This window comes from Dermacentor andersoni, chromosome 1 (genome assembly GCF_023375885.2).
Source record: "Dermacentor andersoni chromosome 1, qqDerAnde1_hic_scaffold, whole genome shotgun sequence".
In the NCBI taxonomy this organism is placed as follows: domain Eukaryota; kingdom Metazoa; phylum Arthropoda; class Arachnida; order Ixodida; family Ixodidae; genus Dermacentor; species Dermacentor andersoni.
The window spans coordinates 239,942,251-239,963,633 of NC_092814.1; the positions used below are offsets into that span (position 1 = coordinate 239,942,251).

General features: G+C 44.2%; 1 protein-coding gene across 1 annotated transcript in view; it reads right to left on the reverse strand.

Annotated features, from left to right (window-relative positions):
* LOC126548262 (histidine ammonia-lyase-like) overlaps nucleotides 1–21,383 on the reverse strand; it is a 58,116-nt gene that overhangs the window by 26,925 nt on the left and 9,808 nt on the right. The window contains exons 3-14 of the mRNA XM_050196417.3: nucleotides 18,687–18,753; nucleotides 16,849–16,876; nucleotides 16,598–16,672; nucleotides 16,410–16,482; nucleotides 15,649–15,715; nucleotides 15,518–15,555; nucleotides 13,054–13,179; nucleotides 11,093–11,232; nucleotides 10,459–10,506; nucleotides 10,292–10,343; nucleotides 4,136–4,231; nucleotides 810–905 (exon numbers count right to left, since the gene is read on the reverse strand). Coding sequence (XP_050052374.1) covers nucleotides 810–905; nucleotides 4,136–4,231; nucleotides 10,292–10,343; nucleotides 10,459–10,506; nucleotides 11,093–11,232; nucleotides 13,054–13,179; nucleotides 15,518–15,555; nucleotides 15,649–15,715; nucleotides 16,410–16,482; nucleotides 16,598–16,672; nucleotides 16,849–16,876; nucleotides 18,687–18,753 — 906 coding nt within the window. The remainder of the gene's footprint in view (nucleotides 1–809; nucleotides 906–4,135; nucleotides 4,232–10,291; nucleotides 10,344–10,458; nucleotides 10,507–11,092; nucleotides 11,233–13,053; nucleotides 13,180–15,517; nucleotides 15,556–15,648; nucleotides 15,716–16,409; nucleotides 16,483–16,597; nucleotides 16,673–16,848; nucleotides 16,877–18,686; nucleotides 18,754–21,383) is intronic.

Consider the following 21,383-nt stretch of genomic DNA (forward strand, 5'->3'; position numbering starts at 1 on the left):
CGGTATTTATTTAGTTTTTATTTTTCTTCTTTTTTTCTCTTATTTTGCGAGATGAATTTTCTGAAGCATTTCCCCTTCATGCTAAGCGTATTTTGTTTGACCTGCCGCGGTGGCTCAATTGCTACGGCGTCCTGCAGCACGAGGTTGTCAGTCACAACTTAAAGCGCCCCTTTAGATTTGACTGAGACCGCACGGCACCTATTCTTGAGCAAACGAAACGTCTGTCCGATTCTGTCTTCGTGTAATCTACATGCTGTGTCGAAGACATGCATGAGTCGCGGCGAATAGAAGCATGGCAGGCACCGATACTTTCAAAGCAGCTGAGCTGAAACTTCTGAATTCTTGTGGCTATCGACGAGAAAATGCCACTACTACGCGGTATCCCTGTACGCCGTTCCAAGAAGAGTTGTAGAGTCGACGGCACAAAATGCATATCATATGTACTGTGGTAGGACGTATGAATTCACTGACTCGATAACGTGAAACGGGAAGCTAGCCTCTCGTATGACTCTGTCTTAAAAGCGGTCTATAAGGCGAAAAAATCGCTCCATTTATGCAGGGAATATCGAAGAGGATGAGAGGAGCGGTTACTGCCCGGTTATAGCTCCTCTTCGATCCACCATCTTTTCCCCTGGTTGGTGTGAGGTCATGTGTTGAAAACAGTGCAGAGACGAGAGGATGGCATCACTCGACTTGAAAGCAACCTAGCATATGCCTTAGCGGGAACCATCGCACCGTAAACGGCTTCTGCTAGCATGCTAAATTGCCCAAACAAAGTGCGTTTGCAAAGCTTGCAGTTATGTTCTCACCGGCAATTTCCGAGGGAAAAGTGTCGGAGTGGAGAAGGGCGCGCAGCCTCTTGGCGACAAGGCCTTGGCCCCAATGTGGCCGAATCTTCTGGATGTCTGCAAGGGAAGGAAGTTTGCTCTATTAGATAAACAAGAGGAAGAGCAATAGACTGCAAGGCTTGAAGAAGGCTCCTACTTCTGTTGGTGTGCGGCCACACAGGTCATGGTCTGAAGTTGATGTAACATCACATCACATGCCACATCTATGTAACAATTAAAAGTGCCAAGTGGAAGTAAGCATCATGTTATATGTACAAAAGGTGCGCAAATTAACTACAACTATGAAGAAACAATTACGAGAATCAAATGAGCAGAGAAACAACGTTAAATGTAAAAAATGTGTATTATACAATTTGAACAATTAGGACGTGGGAAACAACATAAATTATTCACATAATATTGCAGTCCGAACATTCAATTTCAACAATTATACCCATTGTAAACAGCTGCTAAAGAAGACATCATCCATATTATACGTCATGTTCTATCACATGCACAGTCTTGACATATTTTTCTGGTGGATTCGCTAAACTGAGACAAGAAAATCGCGGAATTTCCGCTAAATTTTGCTTCAATATAGTTAAAATTATCTCTAGGACTGTCGAGTAAATTTGAAATAATGTAGGCGTTTTGGAAAACTATAACATATGCTAACGTGGCATAAATCATCTGCCGAAGCGTTTCACATTTGTCTAGTGTTCGTGCATGTGAGGAGTAAACAGTACATTTAATGTTAGGGTGTACAGGGCTATTAATTTACTGCTATAGCTACATAACAACGGATGAGACAAGTTGAACTTTAACTTTTACCTTCATATTGCAGGGCTACAAATCCGGGACGATTAAAAAACACTGATAACCTCATTTTCTACGACGGACATTAAGGCGCTTGAACTACTATATTCGTGCGAATTTTGTACTTCTTGGCGTCATGAAAGGAGAACAATGTTCTTTTGCACGCGCTTGGTTGTATATTGTTAACACGGCGATGACAACTGTGTGATCTTTATGTTAGTCAACGGCTGGTCTGGAGCGCACGTCTATACTGTTCCAGACGCCACACACGCTCCAGACCGGCCATGGTGGGTCTACCCTTCCTCCCCTTGATCCACCTGGAAGCATTGTGTAGTATTGATTTGTCCGAAAGCCGTGAGAAACGTGAGCAGCGTGTTCAGATTCACGTGAACGAGCCCAGCCACTCCAATATTTAAGCTGTTCTACAGACGATTTGTCCGATTATGCACCTGCTGCGTCATAGATCTCACCATACACTTTATTGCAATAAGTTTTGATACTGGGTCAATGCTTGCCAACGTTCACCAATCACACGCACTTAGTGAAACTGCAGCACATGCAGCGTTGAGACCCATTAAAATCGGTTTTGTAAAAAAATCAGAAAGAAAACATGCATTTTTCGTTAGAAAAAAAATTGCGTTGTTGTGAAAGCCACCGCGCTTTGAATGAAGCACAAGCACGGCGTTAGCACCGCATATGTGAAAAAAAAAGAACATTGTTTCATCACAGTCATAGAGACCATGGGCCGTACAGCCACTTCTGACCACTTTATTGCAGTTGTTAAATAACAACATGCGTCTTATAATGTCGTTTTCAAAGTAACTTTTCTATACTCGCGACAACTTCCTGTGGCTATGAAGGGAAAGCTACGCGCGCGTGTATGCTGCACATGTGTTACAGCGCCAAGTAGTCCGGCAGCGCTTGACAGTGCTCTTGGTGAATGACGCCGAATCGACGCAACTTCCACGTGAGAAGGTTTCGCGTCTGCCCAGACGGGGAAGGGAAAAGCCGCAAAATAAGTAAACCTTTGCACTCAGTGGTGTGTTTATGTTTTCTCTTCCCAGCCTAAACTAGCGTGGATTACAAAACGTGGGGCTTTTTTCAGAAGCGCTCTCACTTGTGCGCGCTTTGCCTCCGTAGCTTTCCCTTGATAGCCACAGAAAGTTATCCGCAAGCATAACTTATATGTCGCTAAAATGATGCCAGTTGTTCTGTCATGGCGATAAAAAATCGCTGGTCGCTAAACAGAAAAATTTGTCGCTAAACAGACAAGAAAGTCGCTAATTCTAGCTACAAAGTCGCTAAAATGGCAACACTGTAGGTGTATTCTAACGATTCTTCGGGCAATTTGGTTCAATCAGTTAAATTTATGCGATTTAATTGGAATTTTATAGCTTAAATTCTGTCTGCCATAAGTTCAGAAGTGGAAGTGTTGGTATTCGAACTCGGATAACGTTTTAGTGCCAGAAGGAAAGAACAGGGGACGTGGACACCACGAGCGCATCGTGCATTTACGTCACCCTCTTGTCTACTGGCGCTAAAATATTATCCAGGCCGGGATAACGTTGAATTATTCCACTTTGTTTTCCAATCTATCACGAAGGGCTAATGGCGGATTTGGAATAAAGACAGATTGGAATAGTTTTACGTTATCCCGGCACAAATGCCATAAGTTGTGCTTGTTTCTTTTTTTAACTGTTGCAGTTTCTTTGCGTGGACAATAGTGAGATTTTGACTCGGATGATTTTACTGCACATTGTTAGTTATTATATGTCGCATTAACTTATAACCGTATATCCGGCTGGCATTGAACATTATGTGTTTAATGAATAGATTATACGTTCTTAAATCTTGTGACCTACCTCTAGAGTTCTCGAAATACCTCAGGACTCTTTTTTACAGGGCTATCAACATGCAACAAGTAACATGTAAGTCGTGAATAAAATAGCGAGTAATATAGATCTTTTTTGTTAGCCAAAGTGGAATCAGATCGCTGATTTTATCGAAACATCCAGCAATTTTGCTTAGTTCATCAGACAATTTCTCCTCGTGTGTTTTCCAGGACAGATCACCTCTAAACCAGACCTCGAAATACTTGTAAATCTCTACCTGTTCTGTTTGCGCACCTCGGAATCATATATTGTTAGGTTAAAACCCATCGACTTGTTAATTGGCGCAAATAATATTTTGTTTTATGGAAAGTTAATTGTAACTTGTTCGTAGTTAACCAAAACGGGCACAATAGAAACGCACTTGAACCTTCAGTGCATCATCTACAATGTGACTTGTTAAGCACAGGTGCGAAGCTGGTGCTCTAGCGCTACCTGCAACCTTAGTGGGCGTAGCTGTCCCGCCTATGTTTGTCGTCAGCGCTTGACTGATCGCATACACTTGAACAGTTACGAAATACTTGACGACTCGCGGGTGTTTTTCTTGGAGGTAATCGCGCACCGTGTACTAGTACAAATGTTTCAAGCCGAGGTAAAGCTTACCGCTCTCAAATGCTCGGGTGGTTCCTTTGAGGACTTCCAACGTGAGCGCCGCCACCACGTCCGCTTGCTGGCTCAATATGATGGAGCGCTGCACGGCTGTAAGTGCGGAAGGACCAACAGGAGACAAATGACTACGATTTGGTCAAGACCCGGTAAAATTTTCGTCCTTTTAGGCAGACAACTTGAGTGTAATTGTGCAACACTGAATATTGTATTCTACCGAATCAAATAATAGCCGCTTGAAATGCTGCAGAGTGCGCGAGGAAAGGCAGCTGGCGTGTGTTGCTGCGTAGCGCTTGCCGCCACACAGTGACTGCCACAGTTGCGCTAGCTTTTTTTTTTTTTTAGGACACAACTATATATCACTTGCAGCGCATAACAACGGGACAGAGACACAAACGTATAGTCGCTTCAGATGTGAGCCGCAACATGGTGCCCGTTGTCGAAGGGGTTCCAAGACTGCACGGTGGTGCCGTCATGCAAAAATTGGTTTAATAACTACCAGTAATTGGAATGCTGTTCAGTTCTCCAATTACTGATAGTTATTAAACCAACTTTTGCATGCCGTCTTGCTGACAGCGATTTCGTGGCGCTGTTGCGGGAGAGATACAAGGACAACCGAGTACAAATCGTATGGGAAGGCCTTAAATGCAAATAACTAATGGAAATTCACCGAGGACTTGTTCACGCTATATGTCAATGGCATACAAATAATACTGGAAAAAGTGAATTAGGTTTTGATTTTGATTCATCCTGCATCCGTAATGTGTAAAGGGTGCTACAGAGGGTCACTGGGCTGATGCGGACGACATAGTGGTACCAGCGGATAATTAAAGGGATTCACAGTGCATTGCGAATACGTGCAGCAATGAAGTGACGTATCTAGGCCTTAATTTTCGCACAGAGGAATCAAGAATTATGTCGTTTAAAAAAAGACGAGTAACGACGTAGTACCAATTCAACAGCAAGTCATACCCACAGTCAAGCAATATAAATAGCTGGTGATATGCATAAACGAAGAAAAAACCTACTCAAATATCCATCAAGATAATCTGAGGACGAAGCGGAACTGGAAAGCAGCAATAGTGAAACATACAACAGTGTGGGGCTATATATAATAAATATAAGGTGGTGCAAGGAATTTAGAAAGTAGTAATGGTGCCAGCGCTAACGTTCGCAGGTGAAATTTCGGGCTTAAAATCAGAGATCTTGTCGGAGTTGGAAGTTAACCAAAGGTCGCTGGGCCGATTGACCACAAACGAGACCGAGACCACAAATTAGTCAGTGCAGGGTGACATGGGTTGGACCTCATTTGAAGTCGGATAAGCGCATAGCAAAATTAGTTTTGAAGAAAGACTCGGGAGCATGGATGCAGAGAAATGGACGGCTAAAGTGCACAAATATCTGCACCGAAAAAATGTAAATATGGAATGGAGGAAGAGCTAGGTCAAGAAAGTTGGCAGCCAAGTACAGGATAATTGAAAGTGTAAATACACAACCCGGAGTCATTGAAAAGAAAGTGGGAGAAACAGACACGGTAAATTAGATGGAAAGAGTGTAAACGAAAAAGACCATGGCTATTAACAAATACGGCAAGAAAGAAATCAGGAAGCAAAGTCTGTACGATATAACATAGTGCAGTGCCTGGATATATGAGGCCCGAGCTGGCTCCTCGAGCACCAAAACATAAAAATATTCGCCAGAAGATGAGTCATGTGTCTGCTGCAGCAAAAGTTCGGAAGCGACTCAGCACATCGTAATGGAATGTCAAGATATTCTCACAGCAAGGCCCGTAGGGCACGTCCAGAAGGCGCATGGGAGTCAAAGCAGATGGCATTATTGATTGGCCAGCAGTCGAGATAAGCAAGGGGCGTTTAGAGTAGTGGTGGCAAAAAAGCGTGGAGCAGATTGATAGAACTGAAGTTGTTACAGGAATGGGTAGCTGTACAATATGAAGATACAGGTTTTAATGAAGAGAGAAAAGCTCAAAAGAAGATGGGCAACATTCTAGACTGCGATATATGTATAGTAAAACCTGGTTAGCTCAATCAGACTGGGTGACTGTTTGTCGCTGCCCCGTCGCAAGGGAGTTGCCAATAATAATAATAATAATAATAATAATAATAATAATAATAATAATAAGGTAGAGTGCCTCAATGCGTTCCTCCTACCTTGCTCCAGAGCTGGAGAGGAGAGCGTCGAGGTACCCTGCTACACGGGCGCCGTGTAGCAGGTCATATTGAACGCCACTGTACATATAGGAGTGACTGGCGACTGAGTCTTTGAAGATGGACCTTTTATACAACAAAGCAAGACTTTCCTGTTCCCATTATAATACTGTGTAATGATGTTTATTTTTCTTCCTTTCCCAGAGAGATACACGATTGTGTCGGCAGCCCTTCGGTGGGTCTCTCTTGAAAAGAAGTTAGATATCTTTCCTCAGCATCGTAATAGGTGATAGCGTGGTGGGTGCCTGATGAGTTATCGTAATAAGTGATAAGAAAGCTTGGTCGTAACGGTTGATACAGGAGTCATTGTATCTAAGGCCGATCTTCGAATAAATATTCAGTCGCCAGCCAGCAGTCACGGTATGCACGTTTGTGTCTCTGTCCCGTTGTCGTGCTATGCAAGGTATACATCATGAACCAGCTAGCCCGACAGTGCGTTCTTGCGAACAAGCACACAAGGCTATTTAACTTTTTTATATCTGATTTTCTGCAAGTGAGAGAGCTTGATATATAATTATTGTATGTCAAAATATAAGCCGCTTTAGAGTCGCGCACTAAGGAATTCAGAGTGCTGAACCGAAATATATAAGGGTTCGGTTCGGGTTCGGGTTCACGTTTCTCAATTCGGTTCAAGTTCAGCTCTGGTTCAAGTTCAGTAATGGTTAGAACCGGTTTGGCGTCATCACGAGCCGGTTCATTGAGGTTCAAACGCGTTCGAAGAAAATAAGAAAGGTCGCGCGCCTCCGGTTAAAGAACGTACATTGCCCTCTTAGAGAAACATACAAGCACCTTGCGTGCTAAATATGCAAACTTGCTGCAGATCGTTTTATTTTGCGCGGGCATTAACTTGAAGAAAAAAAATCACGAAAATGATGCGCCATGTATAGTTGCATCTAGGGGTTGGAATTCGTACATTCAGTAGGCGTCGTGCCTCTTTCATTCGATTCTCAAAGTTGCCCATGCTCGTTGTCCATTCTGTACAAAATACACTAAGATACCTAATCTATTGGTAATTACCCGTGTATTATATATTCATATTGTTTTAATGAAAGAAGGCACCTAGTTCTAAGAGAACATGTAACATAGTCAAACGGACTGCCGGACTCGTTGGAATACGTTGATAGCTAAAAACCGAGCACGAGAATAACACAGCACGAGAACAAGACAGCACGAGAGAGGTGACTGGACAGGTGCTCGACTCACAACTATATGTAGTACACTCCGTAGGTGTTGTGCGGGACGCACCTCTGATGGTGAGTAGGAGAGGGCGTTGTATGGAGGTGGATTTGGAAGTGACTAATTGAGAGGTCGGAAATGTTGGCCACCAAACGGGTGGGGCAGATGATATAAAAGGCGCATGTCAACTGGGGATACAGAGTAGCGCATTTCGAAAACTGTGAGTGAACGGGAGCAAATAATTTCTGCTTTCGTCCGGATGTAGTTTGGATGCTCAATGAGTTTGTCATTTGAAGGTGATGCCATTTAAACACACGGTGGGGTTGCGAATTGGTGTGGCTATCGGGAATGTATATAGGCAACATGATTTTCCTGTGCTGATAGTGACTTTTGCACGACGTGCCCAACCGGAGATAATATTGAGTACCTCGCGTGCCCTTGCTCCTAGATCCGAGCGGTTGGTCGCAGAAATGACAACCACCGGCCATGTCGTCGGCGTATGCCTGTGCTGACAGTCGAAAATTTAAAAGCTTATAGACAATAATAGGGGACTTCCAATTTAAAGTGTGGCTGACGCCTCGCCGATGCTAGAGCGGTAAATGACAGCTCGGTTTTTAGGAAAACTGGTAAAGGTCTTTAGGGCAGTTATAGAATCTGATCAAGGGTAATGCAATGAGATGTCGAAACGCTATATTGAAAGCGCCTTTGAAATCAAGACATATGACTAAAACGTGTGGCTTTTTATCTTTAATTTGACAGAGTGTTTCCCGGAGCGTGTATAAGGCGAAGGGCGCACTCTTCCCGTGCTTGCGCAAAACTAGAATATTTAGGATAAAATAAATTATTAGATTACAGGAAATAATGTTGACGGTTGGATATAGGTTGTCCTAAATTTTTGCCAAAAATGGGATTCATTGCAATAGCTCGCTATGATAAGACTGTATTTGGCGCTCGGTTAGATGTTGCAATAAAAATAATGTGAGCTTTCCGCCAACAAATAGGGAAGTGCGTTAGTTTTAAACAAAAATTAATTATGAAAACAAAAAATGTCGAGTCTTTCGAAAAACAGTTTTTAACATTGGAAGAGCGAATCCCTGCCCTTAGCAGAGCGCGTGTTACCTAAGGTTATAGCATGTTCAATTTCTCGAATGGTGAAAGGCACGTCGTAAGTCAGATTGTGGCAAGGTGTACGCATCAGTTGTCGAAGCCGAGGTGATAATCATCGTCAGTGGAGAGGTTATATATAGAAATTTGGGTGTTTAACAACTCATCGGATTGCAAAACACTAGTTGTGTAACTATACCGTCCGGAATCGGAAGCGTTGATACCGAATTAGATTTGAAATGGGAGGCCTAATATTCTTCTCTTTGTTTAGATGCGCAAAGAAGATTAAGAGAGGTTGTTCTGGCAAAACCAATGCGCATTTTATAGGTGGCAAAAACGCTGTACTATTGTTGTAGAAGTCCAAGTCGGGTTTCTGTTGTTTTTAGAAATCGCTCACGCGTTGCCCAGGTGCGTCTACGTTTAATCGTGAAATCTGACGTCAACCAGGAGTTGCTCCCGCCTGGTAGCAGAACAGCTGGTCGTAAATGAGCTTTACGTAAGCGTTTGAAAATTATATGGTATTAATAATCGCGAATTCTAGAGCTTCTGTTGAATGAAGAGGAAATTGTTGAACCAATTGAAGACAATTTGTTAGTGATTCCAGAATTTCTTGTGTTCCAACTTTTGTTCTCGTTCAGGCTTTTTTTGACCGGAAAAGGACAACTTAATGTTTTGACGGCCAGAGTTTCGGAATCGATAACCAGTCGTAGCCGTAGGAGGCGAGAGGAAGAGATGCTAACGTGCCATCAATCCAGCTGTAAGCGCCATGCCATTGAAATTCAGGTTGAGATCGAGGGTCATTGAGTACTGCGACACTGGCGGACGCGCATTGTGATAACAATGCGCCGCGCGTATCTCCGGCAACCGGGCCCCAAAGCGAGTGATTCGCATTGAAGTCGTCGGCAATGATTACGAATGAGTGCATGATGTGAGTGATGAAAAATTTAGTTTAATTGAGCGATGGTGCGAGTGGAGCATGAAGCGGTGCATAAACCGCGATGATTGCAAATGTAATACCGGGAGCAGGGCAGTTCGCTGCAACTACTAATTTCGAGGTGTGAATATATAAATATGTCGTGCGCCTTAGTGTGTGCTAATAGGCTTAGACAGTACGTGCAGACAATGCGTACAGTTGAGTGACCTGTGGCGACTCATATGACTGTTCCCGAGGTAACTGACGCGAGAGACGTCGCCGGCTCAGCTGCCTGCATGGTCATAGAAATTCTGCAAGAATGACTCAGGTCTGTAGCTGTGGTCGAACCGGTCCGGAATGGTTCCTCCGAAACGTTCCGGCTCGGATTCGGCTCCAAGGTGACGGAAACCATGTCGGTTCGGTTTCGGTTCGGCTGAGAATAACGATTCAACGCAGATTTTCGGTTCAGTTCCGGTTCGGTTCCACACCTTGTTAAGGATGGCTCATTGATGAAAACATCCGAGTATGGTACATAGCGTTCTTGTCCTTCTTTGTATGACCTGCGTTCCGTGCGATTCTTACTTTTTTTTCGCCATTTAGTATAACGTGCAATGTATATTGTATTGTAAAGCCGCACTCGGAAATAATTGAGTGACACACATAAAGGTATTGTCTAGTAATGGCTTAATTGTGAGATGCCATACCTCTCAAAGTGAAAAACCTTTGTTATCTTACCTTCAGCACCAATGGATGTAATTAGCTGTGTTCCATTCAGGAGACAAAGACCCTGCGCAACGCACGTCGACATCTTTAGCTTTCATAATATCCAGGCCATCTTATTATTATAATAATATCATCATTATCACCATAACTCCAACCCTCATGAAAATAGTCAAACCTACCTCCTTCGGCTTTAGTGTAATCGGCTTTAGCTTGTGCGATTCTAGTACCTGCAATAAAAAAAATGGGGATATCGATTATTACTGAACACTGCGAGCAATACAGAACTTTACTTACCTCTCTCAACGTTGCTGTTACACGAAGAAACGTTGCCTCATTATTTTGCACATTAGTGCATTTTGCGTTACAGTTACAGTTATAATGAAAAGGATGATTGGCCACAACCATACAGCAGGCCCTAGCTAGTAATGCACCCGAAGGGTTGAGACAAGCTACATATCATTTATACTTCGATGGAAGTGCGCAGCCAGGAGGCAGTCGCATAGAGTGTAACACATGTGCGCTCCTAAAATAAAAAAAAAAAAAAGTGTTTTTGATGCAATCCTTCTTGGGCGCCGCTGCAGCCGATGAAAATTCTTCAAAGAACGTTGAAACCCATTTTTAACCCCCCTCACCTCACCCCAACCCATTCCCTCCTCTCCACTGCACCACTGTACGGGTACCATTCAGCGAGCTTTCGCGTATTTTGACTCTGTGAACGTGTGGCCCACTATGCATGAATATCGCAAGCGCACGGAATCGATAGCCGGACACGAATAAGAGGGAAAGTGATGCTTGGGAACGCCTTATACTCACGTATTGGGCGTCGCCCCAGCCAGTCTCGGGGCTCCACATCTTGCCCTCGCCGATCAAGCCGAGCGCCAGGTGAGCTAGGGGTGCCAGGTCACCGCTGGCTCCAACGGTGCCTTGCTCCGGCACCCACGAAAGGCAAGACGCTGCAACGCACGTCAACACGACCGTTACAAGCACTTCGCCGTTGGCATTGCAGTTCCAAAGTACACGCGCTGCGGTACAGTTGTGTTATGATTGATGTCGTCGGGTCATGCATGTTAGGGTGTGAGTTGCTCACTCTGAATCCAGCTTCAACAAAAAAAAGTTACATAAAAAAAGCTGAATTGATGCTGAATCGGAACTGAAATGCATGTAGTCTTCAACTAAGCACTGTTAGCATCGACGTGTCTAGCGTACATTATCAATTTTAACACCTGTAGGTGACATAATAGCGCCTAAGACAAAATCGTGGTAGTTGCAAACATCAGACCATTTTACTGTGTCATCGGTCATGAGGTAAGAAGCCGCGTCGTTGTTTCCGCAACACGCTGAACCGTTACGCCCGGGGTTCTTCTCACGCTGTGGCGCTGATGTGAGGAAACCAGACTGACGGGCAGGGCTACGCGCAGGTGTTGGTATGCGGCGGCACTGACGTCAACGCCGAGCGGGTTGTCGTCAAATTCGCGTCCTCGTCCAACTCATGCACTCCTATCTAAGCTCCAACAGCACAGCGTTTTATGAAGCCGAGACGGTTTCTTCGCATCGGCTTACCGATGCTGAAAAAGCCGAAGCGCGCCGCGCCGTGCTGCTGTGATGGAACGAATGAGGGCGTATCGATGGCGCCGCGCAGCTAACCTGAGCACCTCGCCGAGGCCTGCCCGAGGAGTCCGTCGAGTGAGAATTTTCGTTTTATTGGGTATAAGTAGAAATGTGATACCTGAGGTACTATGTAGTGCATGGGGGAGGGATGGAGGTCGTACAAGAGTCGTCTAAGGCATGTGCTTGATGTGTGGAACCAAAAATTACATTGCTTGACTCAATACCTCTTCTCGAGGTCGCCATAAGCCTGACGCTTTTTAGTTATATGCCCAACATGACGTCACTTCTTTTCTGTGCAATGCTTTACCTTAAAATAACAAGTACTAAAATGGTCGTCTGACTAACATCTGAACGGATCATGTTCGTGAGTGCTAAGCGTTTTGTGACCACTTTCCTATTTGAGGCGGGCAGATAGGTTTCTTAGGTGCATGTCGGGTTTTAGGCAGGTCAACGTACTGTGGACTACATCCTGAACATGTTTTTTTCTTCCTTTCTTTCTTTCTTTCTTTAAAGATCCCACTCAGGGGTATTACGAAAGAGGGTGGTGGGGGGGGGGGGTAATGTAGGTTAATGTAGCCTAATTCTTAAATGTTCTTTTGCCTCGTTTCGCGCTGTTTAACAAGATGGAACACTAACTAACCCTGTCTGATACCCTGCTGCAGTTTTTAATTGTTCCGTCAACCTCATCATTTATAAGTATTTCTTTCTCTGATAACTTTCAAGGGGCAATGACAGAATTTAAGAGGTCATATGTCGCATGCTGGTAACTGTTGCGAAAGCGAAGTTGTGCAGTAGCTTGAGCAATTATGGAAACCGAGCTATTGGCAAAACATTCGCTGAAAGATCTATTCTTTGGGCTATATTTCTGAATTTAAAAACGATAACTGCTCAATTTCAGCAACCCTTATGAAACCGTAGACGCAAGTACGCCATCAGCTCTTCGGGATCGTCAGTTTGCTGCATCGCTGCGTTCACATGTGCTGGCAGAGTCTTGCACGCGTAATTTACGCGTTCTCAATGACCAATATATTCAGGTAGATTCAAACTGTACACCCCACATTAACATCTGCTGCGCATTTCATGACTCGTGAGTCACCGGACCCGACGCGGCATGCCCGCGGCTGACTCGTACCAAATGAGGGTGAAAACAATAAAGCTGCAGTCACCGTTAAAAGCTTCCACAAGTTGCTGCAGGCAGTCCAAGGATATGCCGCTGTAGCCCTTGGAGAGGACGTTGATGCGAAGGGCGAGCAGCATGCGCGTCTTTTCCGGAGACAAAGGGTTGCCAACTCCTGATGAAGGAAAAGAAAACTTCGTGTTGCCGCTGCGGCTGGACGCACACAGGCGATGCCAGGTGCCAATCGAGACACGAGGACTACAAATCGCAGCATCACAGCACGCGACAATCCGTAGGGAGGACTCGTTTTGGATCGTGTACACGTGGGGATAGTCGCATCTATAGGTAAGAGCCATATGTTTGTAATTTCAGGAGAAAATGCCAGCGTCGTTTATCTCAAAATCGATGTTCAAGACACGTTAAAGGCCTGCATTAAATGTTTAAGGGCCGCTACGCTTTTGTAATCGTCCCATACGACGTCGTCCTGGTTGTGATGAGAATACATGCCCTGACTATACTCTCTGCATCGGGCGCTTTGAGTCAGGGAAGCAGCATAAGCAGCCGTATTACATCACAAACAGTTTTCGCCTGCCATTTAATATGCAGGATTGCTGACGACCGGAGCCGGGTTTTGGCATACGCTAAAAAACTTTTCTACGTCATTTTTTACACGTTTTTAAACGAGACGGCTGCTTTTTCAGCAAACATATTGCGCTAAATGCATCCCCTTTTCAGTGCCGGCGACCTCGTCTCGCGTGCTTTTGGAAGGCGCACTGACGTTTTCAGCATGTCAGCATGTCAGCATGCCATCAGTTTAGCTGTTGTGGTGAAATCCTGAGCTCATGGCACTAGAACACATGCCTCTGTGAATTCACAGGCAGGAGGAGGTTAAACTACCAGTTGATGACAATAAGTCCGCCACGTGTAGATGAGGAGGCTTTCGCCTTTATTATTATTATTATTATTATTATTATTATTATTATTGTTGTTGTTGTTGTTGTTGTTGTTGTTGTTGTTGTCACTGCCGAGTCCTCAATTGACTCAGGTACAACAACGAAAAGCCGATGTGAGCTGGTGCAACAGGCTCTGCCTTTCACAATATGAATTCGCTAACTTCGCGCGTGAAAAGGGTCGACGAATTTTTCTTCGAAGTGGCGGTTTGAGCTAAAGTGCATTGCTAAGCATACTGAAATAGAGGAAGAAAAAGAGCAAAAAAACACATGGACTAAAAGGTTCGAACAGTGTACGTGGGAACCTTCTAGTACGTGCTTCTTTACTCGCTGTTTCTTTCCCTGTTTGAGTTTTCTGGTCTCTTGTTGTACGAGTATAGTCTGGAAAAGAAAGAAAATTGAGGACAATATGATCATGAAGCAACAACTACTCTTAACTACGCTCGGTGCAAGAGAGAGAGCACTACGTGATGCTAAAAGTATTTTCAGCTCCATACGGTATGACAGTTGATTCTTTATGCTGAATGTTTTCCATAACTTACGCAGTATGTTAGTATGTTTCTAATATTAGCCTATATATTAGCGTACTTCGTGCTTAGCCTAGCAGTAAGCTCGTTTTTCAGGGGTGCTGGACAACGATTTAAATCTTGGCCATAGTTAAAACTGCGTTGACCGCCTCGCAACTGTCTAGAGGATGACAAAAGGTCAGGCCTATCGAAACCGCCTCATCTTGTAGTATGTAGTCGCATCCTACTGCCCATCCTCATCATCACTCCTCACAGCCATCCTATTCCTCTTCTACCGTCTGAGAAGAGCAGCAAGCTAAGGAGCCTCAGGTTGACCTCTCTACATATCAGCAAATAAATTATCCTCCCTTTCTCTTTCTCTCTCTCTCTCTCTCCAGATGCACCAGTCAAGAGCACAGCACGCGCGTGTCTCCACGTGGTGCGACTACCTCCAGTATTTAATAAATAGCCATGGCGCATACTGCGATTTGAAATCTGTAAATATATTTTGATCGACCACGGCCGTGCTGATACATGAGAACTCGTTCGGCACAAACATCTCGCCGGCTCCGGTGCCGAGCATCGGAGGAAAACGTCGTGGGTGCTCAAGGCTCGGCGATTGCGTGCGTGCCTTTGAAATTTCGGGGTGCACCCAACGCGTCATGCGAGAATATGGAGCTGGACTGCGATGGTATAGTAAAAAAGAGAGTTAAATTTTTTTTTTAAATTACAGAAATAAGCGTTTGTTCATTCATGTTCATTCACTTCCTTCTCTTTCTTTTTTTTTTTTTCATGTTGAGTCCAGTGTCTTCAGCGTAAACGTGAACGCGCGTTCAAGTATTTGACTATTCACAGCTAAATTTCATCAGTATAAGGAGAGTTTGAAAGAACAGTGCAGCCAAGTAATGCAGCACGAGTGGGATTTAAAAATGTTTAATAAAGCGGTCTATCTCAACTGCTATTAATGTGTTCTAATAAAGCTATGAGCCTGCTTGTCCTTAACTCAGAATAATAGTGAAGCCACTTAAACTGGAATAAAGAGTTTCGATGACCTTACCTGCCGCATGCGACCGAACTAGATTTTCTTGCAGCTCCCTAGAGTGGACGAAACGGAATTGCTTGTAAGAATTTTTTATTGTGGCTCACACTTTAAGGGGCAAAGAAAACGCAATCGGGTCTCCTACTTACTTGAGCTTGTCGTCGGGAATAACTACTCGGGCAAATTTCCCAAAGCCCGTATTTATGCCGTATGCCACTGAAAAAAAGAAGGAAAATTAATATCTTGAGTTTTCTGACATACAATGTTTATGCATCATGGCTTGCTCTCGCAAAATTTCGATAAACTGACGTTTTCTCAAAGCATCAAGGGCAACTTAACCGCCCCTTCTCTCTCTCTTTTTAACAATTTATTAATGCTACGACTTCTTAATTTTAGGGTTTAAACAGGCGTCGCGCGATACTCATGCGACTGCGCACTGCGATCTCATGCATGACTGTGCGCACTGCATGAAATGGAGAAAAATGATTGCGCGAACTCCAGCGTTTGAAGACATTCTCTGCAACACAGTAATTCGACATCCATCTGCTCCTACGCAATATCACAGTTTTGTCGCTTCTGTACCAGCTGCGTTTGGATAATAGGAAAGGTTTATTTTCCTCTGCAGAAAACGTAATACCGAGTGGTGACTAAATGCTTTTTTTTTAGCAATTGTATTTGGTAAACCATGAGAAGCAAACTGTTTATAAGCAATGATGTACATTTCTTCTGCAAGTACGCGCCATTTAAGACTTTCCGCAAGCAATTCTTGTGTATTCGTGGAAATGCGCATACTATATGAGGCACGCGACGCGATATTAAAGTCTAAAAAACGTGGTCAGTAATTTATTTACCGCAAATGGTGCCATTTGTCGCGCACCGTACACAATATAGCACCAGCCATCGAGCATACCTTTATTTTCCTTCAGAATTGCCTCCAGCATTTCTCTGGCCATTCTGACTCTTTCGATAGAGTCGCTGCTCAGCTGCGAGTTAAAAATGATAGCAAAATGAAAAAAAAAAAGAAAACGACACCGTGATTTCACAAATGTACTGCGCTTCCAAGTCCACACGAATGCAAAAAAGCACATATGTACGCACCTGAATTTTGTAATTCCCCTTGCCTAGCTCGAGGAGGACATCTGGAGTAAGATTGTTCCCGTCTATAGTTACAATCTAAAAAGATACAAGAGGAACGCAACTTATAGAAGGTGTTAATCACAGGCACACTCAGACAGCATGGCGCTAAGATATGCACGAATTAATCCATGCGAACTTCGCTCGTTTTGCTTGTTCGCAGGTGTATACAATTGAGGGAATTGTCAGAAACTCATTCAAAATGGATCGCATACCTGTGTGGGTGGTTTGAACTTTCCTGGGCTGCGGGTGTTTGTGAAGGAATTTTAGCAGCAGTCGTCCATACGCACCGTTTAATACTTATTTATAGTATGTCTCAGCAAATGTTTAATATCGCAAGAATAATATGCACTACCTAAATACAACCTTCCTCAAAAAAGTTTCCGGACTGAGTTCGAAAAGAAGAGAACACTGTTTATTCAATTTTGAAAGCAATGACTATCGCTCTTGTCGAAGTAGTCCCGTCGGCTATCTACACATAGCTGCCACCGTTTCTGGAGGTCATGGGAGCAAACAAAGAAAGCTTCGTCCGGGATGCTCTTCGGCACATTACGCAGAGCAATTGGGATTGCTGCAATATCCTCATGACGCTCCCATTTCAGCGGCAGTTTCACATGGGGAAACAAACAAATCACACGGCGACAGGTTTGGTGAATATGAGGGGTTGTGTTTATAATAGGAATATGGGCGTTTGGCCTGATATTCCCGCATTGACTCAGCTGTGTGGAACACCTTATGTAGTGCAACAATAGCAAATGTCCAGATAAAGACTGATCAGGATGGCGGCGCCAAATCGCCTCTCGCAACAGTTTTACCACGTTCGTCTATTGTTTATCCTTCTGGCAGGTAATCGCGGTGCATCAAGCCTCTAGCATCAAAAATACGATCAACATTGTCCTTCTTTTCAATGATTGTCGCTTCATAGAGAGACGTAAACCGTGATCTCGACGGTGCTTTGTCGCTTCCTTTGAGGGTCATATTGGGAGCACGAACTTTATTTTCCGGCAAGGTTGCTTCACACATATGTGGGATCACTTCTGGCCCTTTCCAAAAGTCCAGCAACAAAGCTTCGTCTGGTTTCTTTCTGTTCGTCTGTCATTGTGTGGGGGACAATTTAGTATTCAGTTTCCGTTTCCCTAAATCGTTGTGTAAGGTCTGGTGACACGCATGCCTGTTAAATTTCCGCTCTTTTGTTATCATACGTGCAGTAAACGCCAATTTTCATTCAGTATAACTGGCTCATACGTTTCATATATAACGTGGTGCGTGAGCGCTGCCATTCTTTCCTATGATTAAAAAAAAAGTAATAACAACCGAAAGCCAAAAAACATATCACAAAAACGTGACGTTGACGCCGACTTTGGGATCGTCTCGTACCAAATCTATTCCCTCCTGAAACCTTTGGTTCTATTCAAAGACACGGCTTCTCGATTATGCTTGGTCCCTATATACTTTGCTGAATCATGTTCCATGACTCGCTAGAGGTTTTCCCTGGCCTAACCCAGAACTTCATGTTAACTCTGCTCGGAATTTGTATCCACACGTCACTCGTGTAGCGTCCAACTAAATGAGCCAACAAGTCAGATAATGGGTTGTCAAACACAGTTCTGCCGCCTGCTGAGTTTACATGGAAACCATTCCAAGGCTATGTCTGTCTACTCTGAGCACATAGGGACTCAATAACACCCACTTCTTGAGTTTGAATATCATTAAAAAGAATCACTCCTGGAACATTTCTGACAAAATGTACATATAAATGCATTCAGGGCACAGAGAATTAGCCAAACGTGTCGGAGATTTTCGAGCGCCGAACCGTCATGTGCGCAACGCTGTTTAACGGCTTGAAATGCCGCCAAATTAAGTTCACTATATGTTGCACTCGCTCGGTAGTCAAGCGTAATTCGCTTATTCATTGATTTAATGCGGATCGCGATTTATCACTGAAGGAAAAAAGACACCTCCAGCTACAACGTGCCCGGAAGAGCGCCAGTTGTAAGCACAACTAAACCTCTTCCGGTTTTTGGGTGCGTAAATAATTTTATATAAAGGATACACTTGCTCCGGGACGTAAGTTATTTCAGCAGGGCCGGTAACCGGTGAAGGCCGATCCGTCTCGAGAACTGCGTCGAAAGCATAAATGAAATGAGGCACCAGCTTTCACATTCAAATGTGCACTGTGTCTTCATGCGAACAGTGTGTTACAAGATGTTGCAGACGAACGCAAGATGTTTAGGGTTGTGCGAATATTCGTCATTTTCGAATATTCGATAGAACGTTATGCTATTTCATATTCACTTTGCCACCAATTACAGTATTCGACGCAGTGGCATAGCCAGGGGATAGCACACCGAGCACGTGCCCCCCCCCCACCGAAATACTTGTTAGTATGCGCCCTACCAACTACCCTCTCTCCTCCCCCCCCCCACACCCTACCCGTCCCCGGTCAAGTGGGTAAACATCCGAAAAATATTTTTGGCTACGTCACTGTTTCAGAGTATTCAAAACGAATGAATATACGTATTTTTCTGCGCCACACCTCAAGTCGAAATTCGCATATAACCCGCACCCGGATTTTACTATTAAATCTTTTTTTCAGTATTTGGTGCCTGTTATAGGCACAGAAATGTAAATCTTAAAACGTAATCGACAGCTTCGGTTTTGGTGAGCAAGTCGCATCGCATAGCTCATAGCCAAAATAAGGCAAAAACGAATTCGTTTACAATCGCCTGCTGATTCCTGCACTTGCTCATTATGCAAACATATTATTCGCAGCTGCTGTACGGCTTCCCGAGAGCCGTGCGGCCGCTGTGAATAGAAATGCGTCACTTTGGTAGCCGACACCATGCGAAACAGCGCTGGCTGTTGTTCCTAGTGTTTCTGCATATGCTCCCGCATATACAGGGACACTAGCTATGCCTAGCAACCAAAGTAGGCGCGGCGTTGAACGGCAAACTGTCGTGGGAAGTTTGCCGCTCATTGGTGATCGGGCCCCAGATCATTTGCGCGGCCTAGATTAAGGACCGCAAAAGCGGCGAGCGTGCCTATCAAGTTCATCTGTGCGCTTGCAGAAGCTGAACTTGCGCAACACGGCATAAACAGCCAGCGTCGCGCAGTCACGGTCGCACTTCACAGCATTGCGACGACGCACGATGGGGAAAAGCGAAGCGCTCCTGCGGCCTGAACCACCACGAAATGTTCAGTAGACTGAAGCAAAACAGTGAGCAAGGGCCTGTAAACAAATTTTCGGTGGTGCTGTAGTTGCAAGAAATGTTGAACTTGCATTTTTTGCATGAAAATATCTGAATAACGGCATTTTGGAAACAAGCTGACTCCAGAAATTAACCTGGGGCGCTATAACGTAAAACTATTCCAATCTTTTCTGTTCCAATTCTGCAATCAGCCCACCGCGATTGGTCAAAAACATTTTTGGGCCACCTCCCCTTCACCTGTCAGTCACGCGACATCATGAAAACCGCAATAGCGCCCCATCTGATATGACGTGTACACACTGCTTATGCATAATTTGACCGAACAAAACAAAAATAGTTATTTCTGATTCGACCCCTTTTTTCCATTAGCCTTCGGCTATTGGTCAAAAGTTTTCGGGCCGCACCAACTTCACCTACCTCCCGCGCTACGTCAGAAAACCATAAAAACTTACCGCGTCAAAGTGATGTGTACGCTTCGAAGATGCATTAATGTGCCGAACAAAACTGAATTTTCTTCTGAATAGCCGCAGGCTGCCCCGTTCCGAAAGAAATAAAAGATGGCTGCCGCTGATCGCTCCGGCACTGACTACTCGCCCTTGCCGGAGAGCATGGGTTTATTTGCGCGTAATAAAGCTTTTTGCGTGGCCGTGTAACGTTTTCGAGAACTTTCGGCACGTTTACGACCTGGTTCTACCAACTCTTCTTTGCTGATGATCCGTTTTAGAGTCATTCTTAAGCTTCCGTTGCATGCCGCCGCGATTGCCGACGAGCCACCGCAAGCTAAGTAAGAGAAAGCGGACCAATCGCAGAAGTGGGCACCACCCTCTTCATCCGGTAATCGGTATTCAGTGCAGTGGTTTGGCCCCATCGAATTCCTCTCCACTTGAGCGTGCTCCTCGCCTCTTGTCAGCCAATTAGGTAAGACAAGCAGCTCAGTTTAAGCAATGTTATTCGTTTTTTAAGCAAACAAAAGTGACCTCCTATGAACGAGGGGAGCATTTGGTTGGTTTGTTCAGACAACCCTGCGAGTGACCGCCCGATGCTTGCGTCGGCGGTTACGCAAATTTGACGTAAGGATATTGGAATAAAAACATATTGGAATAGTTTTACGTTATAGGGCCCCTGTTTCCTTTTTTGCAAGCAAAGAACCAACTTTTTTTTAGGTTTGTCAACATCTGACATTTGAGTCAAGGTTTTATGCAAATCCCACAGCTATTTGAACTATCCGCTTGGAAATTATTTGATACTAATTACTATTCGCTTGGACTTTGCTTCGAATCAAAAAGTGATATTCGCACAAGCCTAAGGTTGTTGCAGATACTACATCTTTCCCACTGCATTTCAATCTAAGCTACCATTGTGTGATGTTGTCAAAGTAAAAGAAAAGACATAGGCAACATGGACAAAGTTGCCAATATCTCTTAAACACACCTCTGATAATGAAAAAACATTTTTGCGTAAACGTAGATTAAATGAATGAACAGAGGAAGTTGGGCAAGTTTAACTTTGTTAGTGGGCAACATAAATGCCCACATGAAATT